Genomic DNA, 21,245 nt, shown 5'->3' on the forward strand with positions numbered 1-21,245 from the left:
AATGTTACATTCCTGAAATCCAGATCAGTTCATCTTAATTATGTTTGTTTCAAACTTGTGGTAAGGCACAGAAGCAACTTCAGTTTTCCAAAGTTTTGGTAGATCAGCTGAGCTCTCCAACTTGCATTCAACTTACAAAATGCTTTTAACCCTTTTGGGTTGGGATAAACAACTGACAGTAGCAAGTGTCTGCAACAGGCCATTTTACTGAAACTCAACAGCCTTCTAAGAAAAGTTTCCTGGCAACAGCTGTAATAATTTATAATTAAATGGTTGAAGTTGAGTCAGAGAAGGAAAAAAAGCACAAAACTGTGTTTTAAAATAGGCTCATGCGTCAGCGCACACACCTACGTACTAAGAAACAAATAAACCACCACAAATTAAAATTATTTTATTCATTACTGAAGTCAGCTGTGAGATTCAACTCCTTTCTAACTCACATTTTGATATACTTCTGTACTCCCTGACAGGGCCTAAAAATTAGAAACAGAAACATTAGAAAGACGTCAATTCTCCTGATGTTCTCCCTAGACTATAACTAAAATACCACAGAAAACAATTTGTTCTTAAGAATTTTCAGGCTGTTTTCCCGTCTTCAGATAAAGAGCAAAGAATATTAACATTGTCCAAGTACCTCCAATTCCCCCAAGTTATTCAGCAGGTAAGACAGAGGGGTAAATCCTCCCATAGGGGAAACACACCTGCTATTTCAAAGGCCCCTAAGAACTCTGAGCTCCATGGGCCATCACCACCTCAAAGCTGCTCTCAGGAAGCCCCTTCATGAACTTGCAGGGGGAGATGCAAAGGGAGCAGCATCTGGAGCAGCCCTGCTACGACACAGCACCAACCCCACAGGTAACCACAAGTGCCCTGAGTGGAACAAATGCAGCAGCACAGCTCAGAGCCAAGCTCTGCTCCATCTGGGGAACCATTGCAGGAGACCCATCTTGACTTTAGCAGCAAGTACAGCATAAAGCTTTACATGTGAAGAGCAGCCAAGTCTTGCTGCAGGGTGTACAGCCACCAGAAATCTGAGGAGTGACACATTTTGTGGCTCAGCAATCTTCCTGATCTTCCTGTGGGGACTGTGCAGCAGGGCAGGACAGGGTGTGTTCAGGCTCAGGCTGCTCTGAGTAAGCAGCAGCAGCAGCAGCTTTTACTCTTGTTTGCAATAAAGGTTATCTAGAAACCAGCCTTGCTTACCGAGATATTACTCATGTGGTATCTCTGCTAGATTACTAGAATGATAGGGACTTTCTCACTTTACCCGTAAATCTTCTATTACTTTTCCTGTTTCTGTTTTCACTAGCCATTTTCAGTCAAAATCCTTTTTTCTGTCTGCACATGCAGCCCTTATACATGCCCATGCAAAAAATCCAAACCTTGCATTAAAACACTGAAAGAACAATGTGACTATATTCTTTCTGCTCTGTTTGAACAAGCCTGTAGCAATGCTCACAATTCCTTTGTAAACTTACCTCGTTTTGTTGCTGTTAAACAAAAAAGGGAAGAGAAACTAAAAATATTTACAACAGTACATGATTGGCAACACATGATAAAGACTTCCTTCTGAAACACATGTGAAAGAGTACCTCTACCTATACTGCTCCACTTAAAACAGTACAATATTCATTAACCTAAAGCTAGCTAATGTGTAAAATTAGGGTGAAAGGCTGCTATTGTAACAGTGCCATAGCCAACCTTAGCCAATGCAGACAGTCCACAGAAGTTTCTGCATTAATTTCACTGCTTAAGTAAAGAAAAAAGTGTTCTAAGTGACAGACTTAAGCTTGTATGAGCAATAATTGTATGTATTATCTGTATCTCCACTAGGAAGGCCCAACAAGGAATGGAACTGAATAAGAAGAAAACCAGAAGAAAAAAAATGCTGCTATCAGACACACACCGATCTTTTTATTAACCACAGAAAAGAAGTCATTGTTACCTTATCTATTCACAGATTAGGGCTGCTTCTGCAGACAGCTGAGGAACTTTCCTGGTGCCTGCACTCATGGGTGATTCTCCACATGGATAATTTCCCCCCCAGTGCAAGACACTGCCCATGGCAAATCCAAAGTCAAGGTGTTTGCAAATGTCCTTACCTACCATGAGGGCAGTGCTTTAAACACCCCAAATGCTCTCAGTCTGACTGACTAAACCACACAAAGGGATTTTTTTTCTTTGCTTCATTTGCTTTTTGAGTTGCCACAATTATTTTGGTTGTTGAAGTTTTTTTAACTCATTCTTCTGAAATGTATGAGTGAAAAGCAATTGAAAAATTACAGACAACATTCTAACTTCCTTGGAAAACTCATAAAATTTTAACCCAGATATTTCATGTGTTATCTGGTAAAACAGCACATCCCCTTGAGCTGCCAGGGATCTCACAGAAGTAGAAGGACAGCACCATGGATTTAATTAACTCTCTGTCTGAAAGAAGTCACCAGTTCTTACATGGTTTTAAGAAGAATACATTATTTGTTTCTGATATGTACATTTTCAACACAAAATCTTATGGTTACTAGCGTATTGCCAAGAGTTGTAGCACAACAACAAAAAACCAAAATGAAAAATCTGTGAAATGTTATAGGAGGGGTAAGGTTTACAATGGAACCTACTTCAGCTGGCAAACAGGATATAGCCCAGTCTACCTAATCTTGGTATAAACATTTTATCCCCAGTAAGGTTTACTTCAGTAACATCAGGAATAGTGTCTCTGCTGAGTTTACTTTAACACTATCTAAATACTGCAGCTGAATAATTTCATTCTACCTTTCAGACTGTGAAATAAATTAAGATCTAAAATTAAAAGTATACTTGGCTACTATGACTGAAAAGCAAATGAAACAGATGAAACAGACATGCACAATCATATCATACCATTTTCTTCAGGTTGCAGATCTAATAACTCATCTATAGCACCTAAAAAAAAAAAGGAGAAATACAGAAAAATTAAAAGCCACAAAGGAAGACCTGCAGTACACTGACAATCAGTAGGTAAACATGTAAAGATAGCTTTCTGAAGTGTCTTCACCTGAGTTCTGCTCGTGGTTACAATGTCCTTGTAACGTGGAGATGACATCCTTGCCATCATCAGCTGTAATTGAGATCCATAAATGTGTTAAATTGCACTTGGCAGGAGACCATGCTTATAAACAACACCACTACAGGATCAACATGCAATGGTTGTTGGGATTCATGTTTTAAATGATGTTTAAAATGAGCCTGGTCACAATGAATGAAAGATCCAAGGTACAAGCATTTCAAAGTGAGGCCAATTTCTGGATAATAACCTGAGGGAGACCTTCCTTTGAGTCCTTGCCTGTTACACTACCCTCTCCAGGCTGAGTGCACCCAACTAAGGCAACTGCAACAATCAGTCCTCCAGAAGCAGAGAAATTTATTTTAGTGGCTTGTACGTAGGCCAGGGGAGTGCAAAAAAGTTCTGGGACCTTATCACTCTCTAAACTGCCTTCCTTTCGATGTGTTCTTCCTCATGATACAAACTCTGGGAACAGGGAGAAGGAATCTTCACCCAAGGTACCCCAAGTCAGGATATAAGTAACAGCATCTCCTCTGCAGGGAAATAAATGGACTAAGACCAATAAGGATTAAAATGTAGAGCTGAGATTTATAGGCTATTAGAGGTGACAAAACACGACTTAAATTCTCAGCAAGTTTCTTGGATGACACATGAAATCAAAACAATTATCCAGATTCTGTTTATCAGTGAAGAGAAAGGTACCTCCCTCAGGTGATTAACCCCATTTAAGACATGCAGCAAAACATGAAGGATGAGTTAATTGCTGAATATACCCTTTTCTCCCTTATTAACTGTTGAGGAAATCTACCTCCAAGACAATCAAGTCTTTATCTCTAAGGACAAAGGAAGGGCTTGGTCACAGTATTGCTAGAACTGGAAGGCCCATCCGCTGGAACCTCACACTAGAGGCTGGAAAAGTGAAATAGAATTCTCTACTATGAAATAAAAACTGAATCTCAAACTCTTTCAAGAGAATTGCCAATCCCTTCCAAGAGAAACTTCAATGTGTGTTCAGAACAAAAGGAAGTAGAACAGCTTGCTGTTTGTATCATTATCTTCATAGGGCTTTGCTAGGACAGAAATGTGCTCCAAGCACAAGAATCAGCTGGTCATTTAAGAACCCATGAGCACATCTGATTACGCTCTATACAGACATAGACAGCAGAGGGATAAAAACATATGAACTAATATATAAATTATATTTTCATAAAAGCACGATGCACAAAGTTAAAGTGGAAAATCCCAACCCTAAACTGCCTGACAGAGGGGAAAAGAAACTAAGAAAGAGAAGTTCATGACAGGTGGGATATGGATGGCCGCAATTCTGTAATGAAAAAGGTACAACTGTTGCCCAGAGCCTGCCTTAGTTGAGTGGTAAACATGATGGAGCCAATCTTGAAGGCATCTGTAGCATAGTAAGGGAAAATGCAGAGCAAATGATAAAAAAATGAAGTTATAAAGTAGTTGGTGAGGAAAACTAAGAAGCAACACAGCTCCCTCACTAGAAGCATTGTATCTGTATGACTTCAGAATACAGAGGGTGATTCAAGAAAAAAAATCTCAGCAATGGCACAGACTTGCTGTTTTAGGAAGATGGAAAAATTTAGAAGACCAGTTAGAAATATTTCAAAACACTTCAGTTCCTTTTAGGGGTGATGAAGAAAAAGACAGAACAAGGTATTATATTATGGTGAAATATTTTACAGTCCCTAAGCAACTGAGATTCTAGAAAACATCTGCTAAGAAAATATAAGTCAGATTTTGTACCCATATATATTAAAATATCTTGTCAAAGATATATCTAATCTAATTAATTGCAAAATGTGTGAAACTTCAAAACACTGGGAAAGTCCTAATATTGCGTCTTTATTACAAAAATACACCCAAAGAACCATAATTAAACAGAGTGACTCAAATAACTGTAAGTTACTATGGGCTGGTAGATCACCATTACTCCCAGTCAAAAAATTAATGGAAAGCCATTCAGTATGGAATCCAGCAAAAGAATGTGAGCATAATAAATGCTCCTCTCATAATTTACTGTTGATTTCATGGAAAGCAGACCTAGTTGAAAAAAAAAAAGCTAATTTAATTCTTCAATAAAACTATGAGCTTTTTTTCAGCAAAGATATTTGTTTAGAAACAACTTGACTTTGCACTGCACAGCCTTCCAGCTGAAAAGTTAGCACTGTGTAACATCTATAACGAACATATTGAATAGATTAGGAACATGACAACTAACAGATGTCAAAAACACGTTGTTAGGAGGAGTAATTGCAAAGCAGAAGTGTTTCTAGTTTAGATCTGCAAGGCTTACTGTTTTATCCATTGCTAGTCAATGGCTTTAGCAGTCATCTGGAAGTAAATACAAAATCATTCTAGAAAAAGAATGTGCAAACAACAAACAGACTATCAGAGGTGGTCAATCAGCCCACTCATTTGGTTTCTGTAGTGAGAGCTGGGAGAATTCAACACCACCAAACTGTAAGTTACATCTCCAGGACTAAGGAATATAAGCCATGCTGTAGAAAGGACAAATGAATCCTGGAAAGCTATGGCTAAAAGGAACTGAGTCTTGGTAAATAATGAATTCAGATATGAGCTTCAAACTTGATGTTGCAGCAAAATGGGATGCTCTTCTTGGATATAGAAACAGTAATGTGATTTTACCATCCAGAAACATGACAGTTGAGAACAACATCGGAAATCTCTTGTCTAGCTATGTATTTCATATTTGAAAAGGGATGTTGTAAAGTGGAGTGGAAACAAAAACTTCAAAAATAAAGATGAGATGATGGGTTCAAGACATCAATACAACTAACCCACTGAAATAAAGATTTGAGAGTAGTCTTGACTTTCATGTTGTACTTTATAAGTATCTTAATGAAGGATAAAATATATCATATTAAAATTATTCTCCATTAATTTAATATAAAAAGTTAAGATCATCTTGAAGAATTCCATGGATGAAGATACCACTTTTTACAGTACTTCACCACCCTCACTGCAAGCATTTGCTTCTTAGTATGTACTCAGAATTTTCCATTTTTGTTACTAATATCTATCCCCTTCTTTCTTTCTCAGTGCAGTTCCAATTGGAGCCTGGCTGTGTCCCTGGGTAATAACAACACATAAGGTCATTGGCAGCAGCTGAGTATGATCTTGCCTGGCTTTTGGGCAGAAGTTCCACTGAATTCATCAAGTTTCTCACAGACTGCAGTTTAATGACTGGAACAAACTAGTGAGCTAAGTGGCACACTTCCCTTGTCTCACCTACTAACCTGCAGATCCCTTTCTTGAAGGGAACACGCCCCATGCAAGAATTAGGCTCTGGAACACAAGCTATTTGACCTGTCTGAGGATGACTGAATGAAATGCAGTGGGATGTGACATGCAAGGGATTAACAGATTCTCCTGCCCTTTGGTTTTATGCATTTGTAGGGATTTGCTGAGTGAAGCTGATACAGGAAATAAACCAAACCAAATAAAAACCCGAAGTGTTACAGCACTTATGGAGTTATGAAAACATGAAATATAATACCTGAATAGTTTGATTCCTTGGTATGGCTCTCGTCATCTAATGAAATCAACCTTAATTTGAAAGAATAAGAAAAAAAAGGGAAAATAATTCCAAGGCTCTAAAATAACAATACATTTTCCTCTTTTTGGTCAAATCATTACAGATTCATATCATTAACAAATAAACTGTAATAACAGATGGACTCTTTCATTTACTGGTCTGTTGTTACCTTTCATTGGTTCACTAGCAGGTCTGTTAAAAATGAAAATTAGATTGAACTAGCAAATCCTATCAGCTTCCATTTTTAGTCTGACTCAACCTCTACTGAAAAGTACTGTGTATTCTGCATTTGCACATTTGGTCTTTCATAGCTATCATGAAGGAGCTACAACTGTTCCCCAGGCCCCTCCCCCTCCTTCTCCCCAAAAATGGCAACCAACCACTCTGTGTTTCTCTTTTTAACAACTATTAATTAAAAATCAACAGTCAGGACAGTTTTGCCCCATGTCAGCAGATCTCTAAAACAACAGATCAGCAGCGTTGCTGAAAAAAGCTCTCAGCAGGGAGAAAAAGAAAGGTGCAGTTTATGTGCAACCTTTAAACAAAGGTGATCTCTTCAATGAAGAATACACACTTTCCAACTGCTATTACTTTGCGGAAAGCCATTCAGGGAGTTGGGACTGAAGCAGCCACAGGGCTGATGCGGTGGTGAAAAGGACTGTGTGGGCACATTCCTCCTACCCTCTAGTGACAGGACAGAAAAAGGCACCTCCCCTGCTCTTGGGGGTAGGGCTGTGGTAGAGGAAAATTAGATTCAGGCCAAATTCTAGTATAATGAATGTTTACTGTGAATGGAAAATTCGTGAGGATTTAAAAAACTTTGCCTTGTGTAATTCTTCTTGAATCTTAGATGTTTGTTTATGGTTTTAGCCAGCAAAAGGGTGACACATTTTGTCCCTCACTTTTATGCCAAAGTGGACAAAGATAATACATAAATAAACACAAATACAACCATGAAATGGCATCTGATGCATTTCCTGGTAGGTGCCAATGCACACATCTTGCATAAATCACACGTTCATTCTAGAACTTCATATTCAACACTGAGGAGAGAGCTATTTATTAAACTCTATTACTGTCATGTGAGATGACACAGAGGGAAGTAGGTGCTGTGGAGATAACCACCTACCAAACGGTACTCAAGTCAAGTCAGTCCCTTCTAATATAAACAGCACCAAATCTGTCCAATTTATAAAGTGGAATTGGCCAGTGGTTCTGAATCTGAACCAGAAAAATGACTGAAAACCTGAACTCCTTAAAAATCCATTATTATAAATAGCCAAGCAAAATCCACTAATCAGTCAAGCTGTTCTCTGCTTTTTGACAACTGATCCTTTGCTGGGTGCTTCATTTAAGCAGGGATAGTCAAAACAACAGGTGGCAGCAGGATTGTATCAACATTGCATCCCCTGGCAACCGAATCCTGACGAGCAGGCAGGGGAGGGATCGCATCTCTTTCTCCTCTTCTCCTCTCCCCACAGCAGCCCATTCATAAGTCTCTCTCAGCTCAGAGCAACAGGTAACTCAAAACTTGACAGCATCAGCTCACTTAGACGTACTTTATACTAAGTACCTACTGCTTCATTGGATTGCTAACTGATGCTGTATACATTACAAAAACTAATCGCTACTCGGAGCAATCAGTAATCTATATCCCATTTCCAGGTGAAAGGAGATGCTGCTGAAAGGAGAAATACAATGCTCATATATCTTCTCCCATGTATAGCTGTTTACCATTTCTTTTAATAAAGAAAAAATGAAGCAAAAAGCTGAAAAAAATAAAAAGAAGACCAGAAAAGATGAAAAACATATAAGGGTTTTGTGGGCCTTTTAAAATCTCTTAATTCCACCATAAAGTTTATTAATTTTGATATACACATTACAACATTTCAGGAATTTTTGTATTGAGGTAACCAGTAGGATTAGACTAGCTGTGTCCACATCTCTACTTATGTTTGGCGACTTTAGCAACCAGGAAGCGAATTATAGACAAAAATACTTATTATTTTGCTATACAGGACATGTGACTTACTGACTCTGCTGATCTTCCACTGAATTGGTGCTCTCAATCTGCTGGTCCTCCTTTTCTGCTTTTTCTGTTAGTTTATTCACAGGATCTTGCAAGCTCTAGATCATAACCACAATATAAATATAAAGAAGAAAACCAATTAGAATCAGGAAAGCTAAAGTGTGTCATTTGAGACCAAACCTGACTCTAGACCAAGAGAAATCAAGGAAAAATGGTTTTATACTATATCAAAACAGTATCTGACTCAAGCAGAATAAAAGTGTTAGAAGATACTCATTCAAACTGAGTCTGTGAACACACTTCATGTGGCAACTTCTAAACTTGTGTTCTGTTTCCAGTATCTCTAAATGATTACTTCTAGGTAAATATTTTCCCTATTTCTAAGTAAATCTATCTGTACCATGTGCAAAGCAGGCCAGATGGCATGTTTCTTTGCTATTTTGGGGATTTGCTTATTTCTTCCTTATTTTCCTTTTTCTAAGATGAGAAAAATAAATTCTTTACATCTGTTTGTTCCTCATATACTGTTTCTTTTCTTATTTATTCTCTTTTCCCCTTCCACAATTGTTTACACAAACTTGGCAACTGCAGTGGTAGTGGGAAGATACTGCTTGTATCCTGAATCTGAAAACAAGGGTTAAAATCTTGTATGATAGTAGATGAAGGATAGGTGTGGTATTATGAAACCCCACTGTCCCTCTGTAGTCTGAAAGGCTGTGCTACAAGATAACGATTCAGCATTTTTATTACCAAAATCTGGAGATGAGAACAAGCCAACACAAGCATTACAGACTGAATCTGAAGTGATAAATACACTACTAGCTGTCACTCTTACGTATAAATTAGAAATTCTGTCTAAAAAATTAAATGAAGGAACACAGTAATTAGTTAAAGCAGATGTTAGCAATGTAAATATTTCCATGTCTATCAAACGGTTTTGCTGTGAAGGTGAAAAAAATTTCCTCTTTCTAAAGTCCAACTCAGTTTCTGAAAATTAAACCATGGTACATGTGAATAGTTTTGACCATTTGTAAGTAAATTTATTAATGTTGCCCTGATAGTAATAGCAGTGCATCTCACCCCAACTTATCCTCATGTCCCCCCACCCCAAAGAAAGAAAAGCTGAGGGTGAAACAGAGAAGTCACCTTCTATACAAACTTAAAACCCACAAAAATGTAGTGGTTTTGCATCTGGAATTTGAACAAAACATGAATGTGTTTCATGAGAAAAGTAAAAAGAAAAACCACAGCCTAACTGACTGAATAAAAGTTAGGGTGTCCAGCCCATCTGTCACAACAAAAGCATTCCCAGACACGCTGCAGGTCTTGTTTCCACTGCCCTGCTAACCAGGACAGAGGAGTTCCCAGAAGGAGCATTCCAGTTTCTGCTTGGTTCAGTATTTGTCTGTATAAGGAACTGACACTTCAGTATTTTAGAAACTAAAGTTCTAGATTTGTCTTGAGCTGCAGTTGCTTTTTTTTCCCTCTCAATAAACTAATTCTGCATAGCACTGCTGATTAATTTGTCATAAGCAGCCTCAGCACTGCAGGCATGATCAAAAGATGAAGGTCACAAAAACAGCAATAATAAAAAAGCCTTAAAGAAATGAACCTTATTCTGTGGTTGCCACTCTTTTATTTGACACTGCTGCTACCCAGAATCACATGAAAGTGTAGCTCTCCTCACATGCTGAATAAGGACACCAGCCAGTTCAGCTAGATAACCTATGTATGGATGTCACCCTTCACCTGCACATGCACTGGGTATTGATTAGACTGCACTTCTTGTGCTATTAAAATTGATGGGAATTATTCCACTGACTCCAAGAAGTCCTGGACTAGAGTTCAAGAACAAATATTGACTATACTTCACAACAGTGCAAGTAGAGAAAGAAAGCAGCTCTGCACTATGGGGACTGTGCTGCTTTGGGCACTTGAGCCACCTGGACGTCTTCACAAGAGGACACACAGCCCACTGAACCAGGAGGTGATGGTCAAACAGTTGTGGTGCTGTGCCTGCCACCAAGGGAGGCAGGCAAAAGGGTTGCTCCAAAAAGGGTTGTAAAGGTTTTAGACAAAAACCAGAATTACTCTGACCACTGCCTAGCTATACAAGTTAAGGAAAATTATTAGAAGTAAATCCTGCATATTCACAAAAAAAAAAAAAAACCCAAACAAACAAAACCAAAAAAACCCAGGGAAATAATAATCTTTCTTTAAGGATCTATATTTTAAGAAGCTTCCTTTGTCAGTATTTCAGGAAATCCGTATTTAAAGGACTGTGATCAAACCACGGAAACAGCATATAGAAATGGAGTTCACAAGTACCTTGGGAAGGAAACAGCATGATAATAATGGCAGTTACTATTTCCTGTATCAGAAAAATAAACATAGCTCTGAAATACAGCTTTGGTTTCAATGGCAATTATTATAAAATTGTTGATAATCAGAAGCTGTATTTTGATGCAATAATTCCACCTAACAACTTTATTTGGACTCAAAATTGGATACCAAATAATGAAATTATTTTCCTCTACTCTGCATCCTGAGGTTCACTCCAAACTGAGGCACCTTTTCAAAAAGATTTAAAAAAGGTAGAGAATGAGTATGAAATGAAACAATGTTAAAAAGGCCACAGTCAACCATTTCCTAAACAGAAACCCACAGTAATGTGATCACTACTGTCAGCAGGCATAGAAATAAAACCATTATATATTCTCTTAATTGTTTTAGGTTACATTAGAAGGAAGGGAAGAAGACTCACCATCTAGAAAGTGCAGTGATTAAACAGAGTTATGACAAGACAGACTGAGTTCAGATCAAAGAGAGCACATTTCACCTGGACATAGCCCTGACTTGGCTGCTCAGAGCACACAGATGTGTAACTTCACAGCACTCTTCTGGCTGCTCATGTGGGCTACAATGGATTTTGTTGTGAGCTACACCACACTTGTGGCTTGAAGTAGGATCCTTGCATATTTAGAAACCTATCTTCCTAGCTTCTTAGATCTCTCTTTTACTACAGAAGTCAGAGTAAGACCTTACACACTAGCAGAGCAAGTTCACAATCATTCAATATGCCCGGTGTGTTTGTTTCTAACACCAAAAGTCACCCAGGGATATTTCACCTGCTCCAGGACTCAGACTAAGTATCCAACTGACAAGAGATTCCTCCACTGTAGAGTTAACTCTGGTTCCAGCTCAGGCTCCATTTCTGACTGCTACTCACTCACTAAATTCCTTTACCTGCATCTGGGCTGCTTTCAAGTCAAGCCAAGATCATCTGGATTGCACCTAAAATCTGCGCTCTGCAGGTAACTCAGCAGTGTTGACACTGCACTCAGCTCACCCACAGCTCCTCCCAAGTGCCTTGGACAACTAGTGCACTTCTTGACAGAGACAGAATCAAAGCAACACAGCTAAGGGCAGTTTCAGGAGCCAGGCATACATTCCAAGATATAACAACATTTATGAAAAAGTGCAACAGCACTGAGGAGACAAAATATTGAACATATTTCATTTGGGGGGAGAACTGAAGAGGAAGAGGAAAAGCAGGTTGTCTCAGAATTTCTTCCTATCAAGAAAAGAAATTTCACAACTCCCCCAAAACCCTTAAGAGATGCAAAATCATAGGCAATCTTGTCTATGAGTAAAGAAACAAGAGAGGATACCAGACTGCAGCAGAGGTCAGCAGAAGGCAACAGTGTGGTAGTACCTGTTTGGACAGAGCACTCCAAGGAAATAGTCCATGTAAGGAGCTCAGGCAGCAGTATTCCACTTCACACAGAAATAAATAGATGCACTGAGATGTCTGCCTTATGACTCTCTTACCAGTGCAGCTATTATTTCTAATACAAACTCTTCTGAAAGTTTGGTATTCTAGCATTTAAATTTAAAGAATGCAACTAAATATCATTTAAGTAACTAAGGCAAATAAATGGTAACAGAAATTTAAAAAAGATATTAAAAGATATTATTCATGAAAAGCAGCCCCTGAAATAAACTTTAATTCATTTGATATATGTTAATTTCAAGACAATCAAACCTTAAGGGCTTTACCAAAACAGCAGCCCATCATTTGTAATAGTAAAGTGATGGATACAGTACCAGATACTTTTACATCACTATACATAGAGCTGTTAGCACATTAATAATCATCTTTCATCAAGCACAAAACTCAAGAGTTACAAAATACAGCTGCAATAGCACAATTATACTGCTCTCTGCACATACCCTGAAGCAAAGAAAACAAATGGCTGCTTTTCATTAAGGGAGTTTGGCAAACATCTCTAAAGACAATGTTTTCTTTCCAGAAACAATCCCGAGAGGCATTTCAGAGTCTCTTTCCTGAGGTAAACCTGGTACATAAATATGTATTTATACTACAAAATACAAAGAGCAGTTTTCTAGTACATAGCACCTCTTAATTTTTCAGTAAAACAATCTATGTCTAAATTAAATATTAACTTGCATTAATTTCTTGGTTGAAAGTAGAACACTAATCCTACATTCACATATCCTTAGTTTCATTCAGTTTAATTTGTATGAGCACGATTTTGTCTTTCATGGGATCATAAAAGACAAAAATGATTTGCAAGCATAAAATTCAAAATTTCCATTTAAGGAAGATCCCTTTGAGAAGGGGTTGGAAGTTACTTCTTTTAGACTATTTGCCCCTGCCTGGTATCAGGCTGGGGAACATAGTATAAAAGAAGTAACTTCCAATTAAATGTAGAGATGGGCACAAATATTTGATGTGTATTTTAATCCACTATATATTCCGATTTTATATTTTAATGCATAAAGTCAGCAACAGACATGGCATCTCCACTGGGTACATTTTTAGACCAAAAATTTCTCCATCAGAAACTACACTACCTTAGATCAGCCACAGCTATCTACCATACTTAATTAAAAAATAATACCTCATAATCTCAATGTAAAATTAATTTGCAGCTCATTTTTAATACATAGTTCCTCTGGCATGAACATATGATATGACAGGTAGGGATCAGTTCCCTAACCATAATCACCTATTGTCATTCCACACCCAGGTGTAGCAGAGGTGAGATGGGACTCACCACGCCCTCCAGAAGTGACAAGCAGAGGTCACTTACCCTGGAATGCAACTGAAGTAGCAGCAGACATCTATTCTCTTAGGCAACACAATCTCACCTGATGCAATCACCAGATTTTGATCTAATCACCTTAGCAATTATGTAATGCAAACTATCAGAAACTAATTGCTGGGGACAAGAGATCATGGAGAAGACTTTGGTATAGAAAATAACCCCACACTCCAGAGACCGAAAGAAAAAAAACCCTGATACTAAAAGCCAGTAACAGTCTCACTCACAAGCAGCTGTTTTCTGAAAGCACAGAATTATATAAAATCCTAGAGTTTTAAACTATCCCCTGATTAGCTTCATTTATCACCATACATATCAGTGCAAAAACAGGAAATAACATCTTTCAGTGCAGGAGGTGAGCAATATAATTGGTTAAGATTTTCATAACAAAGGCTGCATCCTAAACACACTACAATATTCCCAGCCATTTTTACAATTAGGTTTTGCTTCAAGGGGTTGCTTGCCACATGTGTGGGCTCAATATAGATGGTATTTCTTTATCATAGATTCCCAATCTAATTTCAAATTTAAATCATGGTGAAATTTTTCACAGGAGGAAGTTCAAAAGGTACAAAGCATCCCCAAATGTCCCTCCTCTTCCATCACAAGGGTACACCAAAGCAGGTGCATTTTCTCTCCAAGTTCCTCTCCAAGGTGTCTAAATGCTATTATACATCTTGAAACATCCTATGTGTTGTTCAAATAATCAACCTTTTAGATACAAAAGAGCATGGAAAATAAATACCCAGCAACAATACAGGCTACCTACACAAATTAGACTGAAATAGTTTTGCATCAAAGCAAACAGGAAGGTAAGAGAAGAACCCACCAGCACAGCTGGTCAGAAGGACATTAAACAAAAAACCTGTATTTAAATGAAAAGACAAAACAGGGATAAAAGTGTCAGAAAATATATGGAAAAAAATATCAACATATGCTTCCTGCACCCTTGTATGATCTCTTACTGGTTATCACCGGACAAACATATATATCTATATATTCCTTACCTTTAACATAGTGAATTCATATGGCTGATAACCTTTGAAACTTTCATGGATGGCTGCCATTGTGTGTGAAGTTTTTTCCCAAAAATGAAGCAGTGTTGTCTGTAAGACAGGGTAAAATCTCAGTGCCAATGTTAACACAAATCTGCTTTCAGTGATCTGTTTCAGTGCAAATTTCTCATCTTCCCTCCAACACTAGCTACATATTCTTATGGTTGAATATTGCCATGGTAACCTCTTAAAAATCCACATTAACAGGAAAACATTCTTTCAGAGGTCAACATTTTCCTTAGATACCTGATATGTTGTTAACACATGAGAAAGGAGGTTGCATCTGCTGGCTCCCAGAAGATCCACTTTTTGACAGACATCAGTCTTCAGTTTGTCAAAGTTGAGTTTTGCGTGTCGCACTTGTGCTTGAACCTTCACACAAAATGGACAATTGTTTATGAAGTGATTTTTTTCTCTATTTTTAAGGAAAGAGCAAACTAATACCACCTCTAGGGAAATCAGAAAACTGAACAGGCTCAATTACAGTTTTATTTTCATCAATCCCACTGAAATTAAGCTATACTGGCTGATAAATGGTACTCTTACTATCTTCTCTGTCATTGCTTTTTGTAATATATCCAGGGAAGAATTTTTGTTTTCTAACCCCTGTTTTGTATGATGGATATTAGTATAAAACATACACTGATAACAACTGGAAAAGATACTCATATTGGTATCTCTTTCAAGAAGGACAAATTCACAGCCCAACCAACATATCTGGAGTTTAAAGTTTTCAACATAATATACAGGTGCACAGTCAGAGACATTTCCATGTGCCTAGAGCAAGAGACAAATTACAAAGTTTAAAGTCTGTCTGCAATGATACAGCACATCAATATTTTTGGATCGCTATGAAAATTTCACTCAATAAAGTTCTCCTTCTAAAATGGGAATGCCTTTTCTGTTAACTGCTAACAGAAAAGTATCAATCACCCTTTTCCTAGGAACTAACAATTTCAGTTCAAGGGGTTTTATTTTTTCAAATTATTTTTCTATCACCTATTAAGTACATATACCTGTAGGTAAAGTACATATACAACATCCTGTTCCACAAACTGCCTGTGCTTCACAGCAACACTGACATGATTTGGTATCAGGGTAGAAGGTAGATGTACACATTTAGTATCCAGGATTTTCCATTTTTTGTCACAGCTTTGCACACTACCAAAATATTACATTAATGAAAGGTATTTGTTTAAATTCTGTAAACAAGTCTTGTTATCATTTTCTTCCAACAGAATGGGAAACAATCAAACCGCAAAGTATTATGAATCTCCTATAACTCTTTCATAGTTAAAATAAAGTATTTACCCAAAAGATAAAATGTTTCATAATGAAAACAAAATACTGAAGTAAATCATACATTTCTTTCCTTTTCTGGCCTAACTTGGAGAGTAAACCCATTTTGTCCAGAATACCCAAACTCAGTCCAAGATTTGTCCAACTTGTATGCTCCTGATCTTCAGAAGTGAACCTGGAACTTTGCAGCAAGAACAAATATAGACATCTCATAATGCCATCTGAAATGTTATGTTTACTGAACTTCTGCTCTTATTTTCCCAAACTCAGAGTATACAAGACCTTTAACCAGGTAGAAAACCAGCCAAAGACCTGTATCACAAATTCATCAGGCGACCTACTCATACAAATTGTGGGATTCCTGGATTTCTGGGTATATGGCAACTTTGTTTCACTTATCAGATCAGTTCTGCTTAAGCAATACTGCTCATCAGCCTCATCTGTTCATATGGAAGAAACTACCACAATTCAAAATCTGTCATAAATTCAGAATCTTACAGGTGAGATTTAGAAAAAGATGATGCCAAATGAAAAAAAGCAAAGACTTTTTAAAGAGCAGTGCTACTCTACCTTTACAAAATAGCTCTGTGGTTACTGTGTTCATCCAAAAGAGGAAGTCTTCCAGAGCAACTCCACCAAACCATCAGTGAACAAATCCTGAGTTCTAGTAGTAACAAAGACAACTGAAACGTCTGACTGGATCCAGTGCTCTAAGCATGAGTAAAACATCTTACTGATAACCTGCTGGCTATCTTTGCATGTTGGAGAGTGCAAAAAAACAGAGGCGTCTCCAGAAGATGGAAAACTTCTTAGGTAGTTAGAAGATGTTTTAGTGAAGTAGAGACAAATTTGATTTTCCTCAGGAAAGAGGAAATGGCTCCAATGGCTTCCACTTCTCAGGCAAGCATGACAAATGTTAAGCTTTGATATAAAAATTATGGAGCAGCCACTGCCAGGATATCTACTACAAGGTATGGAATGTCATGAAAAGCCCCACCCAGTCAGAGTTACACTGGCATGAGCTGAGGCTGCTTCTTAGTTTGGGATCCCCAAGGATTGCTACACTTCTAGCTTGTGCCTGATGCAAGCCCAAGCAAGGCACCATGCTAGGCATGCCAGGAGTGCCATCCCAGCACATCTGTCTAGTCCAAACGACACTCGGACCTCCAAAACTGAGCAGCAATGGAGGAAGAGAGGAGCAGTGGCAGAAATGTAGAAGCTTTATCCAGTGCTGGATAAAGACATTTGTCCTGTCTTAGGTCCTCAAATCCTTTATTTGCTTCAGCTGCAAGTGCCTGAGAGCACAGTTACAACTGCAGTGTGAAAAGGAGAGTTGTGTAGAAAGTCATGTGCCTGTGCAAAAAGGAACTTCTAACTGAAATCCAAATATGGGATTATGTGCATCTTTTGCCACAAAGAATTGCTGCAATGGGTAGGGATTTAAGTAAGAGATGTTGTTGGGCTTTGAAAAAACTAATCTCAGTTATAGCCATGAAAATCCAGAGAAATTCAACTGATGTAAATGGAAATGTGTCACATATATATTTTACAGTGGTGCAGCTGAGAACAGAATCCCTTTCCTACTTGGTATATCACAGCACTGGCAAAAGCACAGTAAGAACAGCTGTGGCTTTGTAGACTGAAAGTTCAAGTAAGCAAAGAATGTGAATTCTGCCAGTGATGGTGAGCCACAATTTTTAAAAAAAGAAGTACTACTAAATGGAATTATGAATTCCTACTCCAACTCCTTAAGAAAGAGAAAAAAAATCCATAAAACAAAAGCACCTGTATAGTTTGAGTTGCAGTCTTCCTGCATCCATTCTTCAGGGGCATTTAGCAAAGAACAAGTTTGGCATTTATCTTAACTGAACATGGAATTAGTGTCTCTTTTGAAAACTAAAGCACTCATAAAGAGAAAGAGGTGATCCACTATACAATGTGGAATACAAACCCTTTTGTTTATCACACTCATACAGATGATTCAAGATACTTAATGCTGCCTTACCAAATGCTACACATTTCTCTTGCCAACTAGGAAAGATGTGACATTATGAAAACTATGAAATTAAACATTCTTTTAGGTTTTTTGAGATATTGAAAGTTTATTGAGAGTATTCTCCCTTTTTCAGCAGCAGTGCAGGACAACTAAGAAAGAACATCACACACTACATCAGCATGACCTTTTTCTTTTTTATCTGTGCCAATAAATGCATTTTCAATTGAAATTATTATTATTAGACATCTTTTAAGATTACTTGCTGGCTTCAGGAATTAGATATTAAACCTTAGTGCTTACAAAGCATAATCTACTTAATACCACACAAGTTATCAGAATGAACCTTTGGTTCTCTACTCAGGGGAAAGCTGATATAATACATACTAATCTTCTTCTCCTTTCTCTGCAAGTACTCTCTAAGATATGAGAAACAGAACCTCATTGTGGTCTCAGTACTGCAAATTTTTATTCATATATTTAAATTCATTAATGCTGAACATACAATATTTCTTGAAAATCCTGGTCTGAAAACTTTCAGGATTTTACTGACCCCAGGAGAACTGCCTTGTTTCAAACACAACCTGAACATTTTATGATAAACAAGTTTCTAAGCATCTGACACTATAGGTGCTAGATTTATATCATACAAGAAAATGTTACAGTACTCTTGACATAAAAAAGATTATTACTCTTTCTCTTTTTCTAAGCAGCAACTTGGCACAACCTGCCTTTAATTTCCCAATGCAAACACCTAAGTACAACACTCATAAAGAGCACACAAGAAAACATAAATTTGGAAAGTAGCATCTATAGCTTGATAAACTGTAAGATGCCAGACAAACCTGAAATAATTTCAAAGGACTGAAATGCTACAATCCTAAATCCTGGGGGCTCCCAAGTCAGATTCTAGAATGCTTGACTGTAAGGGCAACTATTTGCTAATACAGTTTCCTAAACAGTATCCCAAAATGGATCAGGTTGGAAGGGACCACAGTAGATCCTCTGGTTCAACCTCTCTGCTCAAGCAAGGCCATCCCAGAGCACACAGCACAGGACAGTATCCAGACAGTTCTTGAGTATCTCCAGTTGCAGAGACTCCACAGCCTCTCTGGGCAACTTGCTCCAGTGCAAGGACATGTGCACAGTGAAGAGTTTCTTCCTCATGTTCAGGTGGAATTTCCTGTGCATCTGCTCAGTCTCTTTTGTCCTGTTGCTTGGCACCACCGAGAAGAACCTGGTCCATCCTTCTGGTACCCTCCCTTCAGGCACTTGGAGACATTGACTAAGTCCTTTCTCAGTCACCTCTTCCAGCATCTGAACAGGCCCAGCTTCCTTAGCCTTTCCTCATAAGAGATGCTCCAGTCCCTAAATCATCTTTGTCACTCTCCACTGGACCCAGTTCAGGAGCTTCATGTCTCTTTTTCACTGAGGAGCGCAGAACTGGACACAGCACTCCAGGTGTGGCCTCACTAGGGCAGAGTAAAGGGGCAGGATCATCTCTCTCAAGCTGTTGTCAATGCTTTTCCTAGTGAACATCAGGATACCATTGGTCTTCTTGGTCTCAAGGGTATTGCTGGCTCATGGACAGTCAGTACCTCCAGGTGCTTCTCCACAGAGCTGCTTTCCAGCAAGAATGCTGAAAACCTTTATTCAAACAGAAAAATTCTAATCTTCAAGCATGATAACATAAAAAAAAAAAAAATCCTCAGACCCAGTTAAAAACTCTATTCAATATGTTCAGTTACTAAAATACAGATTGGCCATGCACTTTCAAGGAGTCTTTATGTTGTCTACAGTACATCTGTGTTACTACTTTCTTTCAGTCTCCTATAAAATGCAAAATGTATTTTCAGTAGTAGCCTAATTTCAGGGACAATTCAGCTAGTGAAGCACCATCTCCAAAATTATGTTAGATAAATGTACTAACTCACTTTATGTATATTTTTGTCTCAGCATTTCCAGCATAGAAGGAGAAACAGATGCTTTTAGTCTAATTTGTCACCCAACCTCTCACTTACTCGATCTGAAAAGCATGCACAGTGTGTGTTTAGGCTGGAAGGAGGGGATAAGTGAATTGTGGGGGAAAAATGTCTGAAATATAGCAAAACTTCCTGTTTGGGGCTCTGGGTAAACCCTGTCAGCAGATAAAATCAGTGCAAATCTTTGCATTAAATAAGTATAGCACCTTCTGGCATACCTGATCCTTGTAAAGACTACATGAAAATGAAATCAAACTGTAGTCTGAGGACCAAGTATTTACCATAGAGCACAACTTACAGCATTTCTGCATATGGCACAGAAAACATAAGGAACTAGATTCTCAGTTCCCACAAACTGCAGTAATTTCATAGTTTGAGTGGTGTTTTGATGAGGAGCACCCATTACACTTTCACATGAGTATAACTAACTACTTGATGGTTTATTTTTCCCCTTCTTTTTAATTCAAGATTGATGATGTGCAGTCAGAGAGCAGAAAAGGCAATGTTTTATACAAAATAATGCCTGTAACTCTTCCGCAGGCAAGGTACAGACTTCCAATGCCTTGCACAGTATGAAGCCTGATTTCCATGTGCTTTGGTATATTCTATATTTTGCAGGCTACACTTTGATTCAACTGTTCCCTTGGGTTGGAAGAGTATTCATTGCATTCATTAATCTGTGCTCCATCATTTTTTTAGAATAACACATAAAAATATTGGTTAAAAAACATTGGGCATACTTCTGTTCATCTCCTTCAACCCTGGTTGTTAAAATCTTCACTTATGGTCTGATGAGAAACACTGGTAGAAATTAATTTGAGGAGATGAAATTTTTAAAGTGAGCCACGTCTAGCTAAAAGGGAAAACTACTTGGACAGTATAAACAGATCCAAATGATATCCCTCAAGTCTGAAGCTGAGCAGATGTATATCACATTTGTTCAACAAACAAAACTATTCTTGACATTTGAATTAAGATAATTTTAGTGCAAACCAAGTTCCGATAATACATTTCTTAAATTTGCCATCTTGGACTTAATGATGATTGTCTGTGCTTGTGCAAAAGCCCTATGCATCTCACTCTATCAGGCTTGATTAAGAAAATTTGCAGTAATATTGCAATTCATATAAAGGAC

General features: G+C 37.9%; 1 protein-coding gene across 5 annotated transcripts in view; it reads right to left on the reverse strand.

Annotated features, from left to right (window-relative positions):
- The window catches only part of ICA1 (islet cell autoantigen 1), a 66,216-nt gene that overhangs the window by 8,711 nt on the left and 36,260 nt on the right, over positions 1-21,245 (reverse strand). For 4 of the 5 annotated variants that reach the window (XM_058043963.1, XM_058043720.1, XM_058043884.1 and 1 more), the window contains 6 exons: positions 15,083-15,208; positions 14,789-14,887; positions 8,656-8,750; positions 6,585-6,634; positions 3,035-3,097; positions 2,881-2,922 (listed from right to left, as the gene is read on the reverse strand). In XM_058043963.1, coding sequence (XP_057899946.1) covers positions 2,881-2,922; positions 3,035-3,097; positions 6,585-6,634; positions 8,656-8,750; positions 14,789-14,887; positions 15,083-15,208 — 475 coding nt within the window. The remainder of the gene's footprint in view (positions 1-2,880; positions 2,923-3,034; positions 3,098-6,584; positions 6,635-8,655; positions 8,751-14,788; positions 14,888-15,082; positions 15,209-21,245) is intronic. The other variant, XM_058044041.1, reaches the window with a different exon arrangement.

The sequence above is a fragment of the Melospiza georgiana genome, chromosome 1 (assembly GCF_028018845.1).
Source record: "Melospiza georgiana isolate bMelGeo1 chromosome 1, bMelGeo1.pri, whole genome shotgun sequence".
Taxonomy (NCBI): domain Eukaryota; kingdom Metazoa; phylum Chordata; class Aves; order Passeriformes; family Passerellidae; genus Melospiza; species Melospiza georgiana.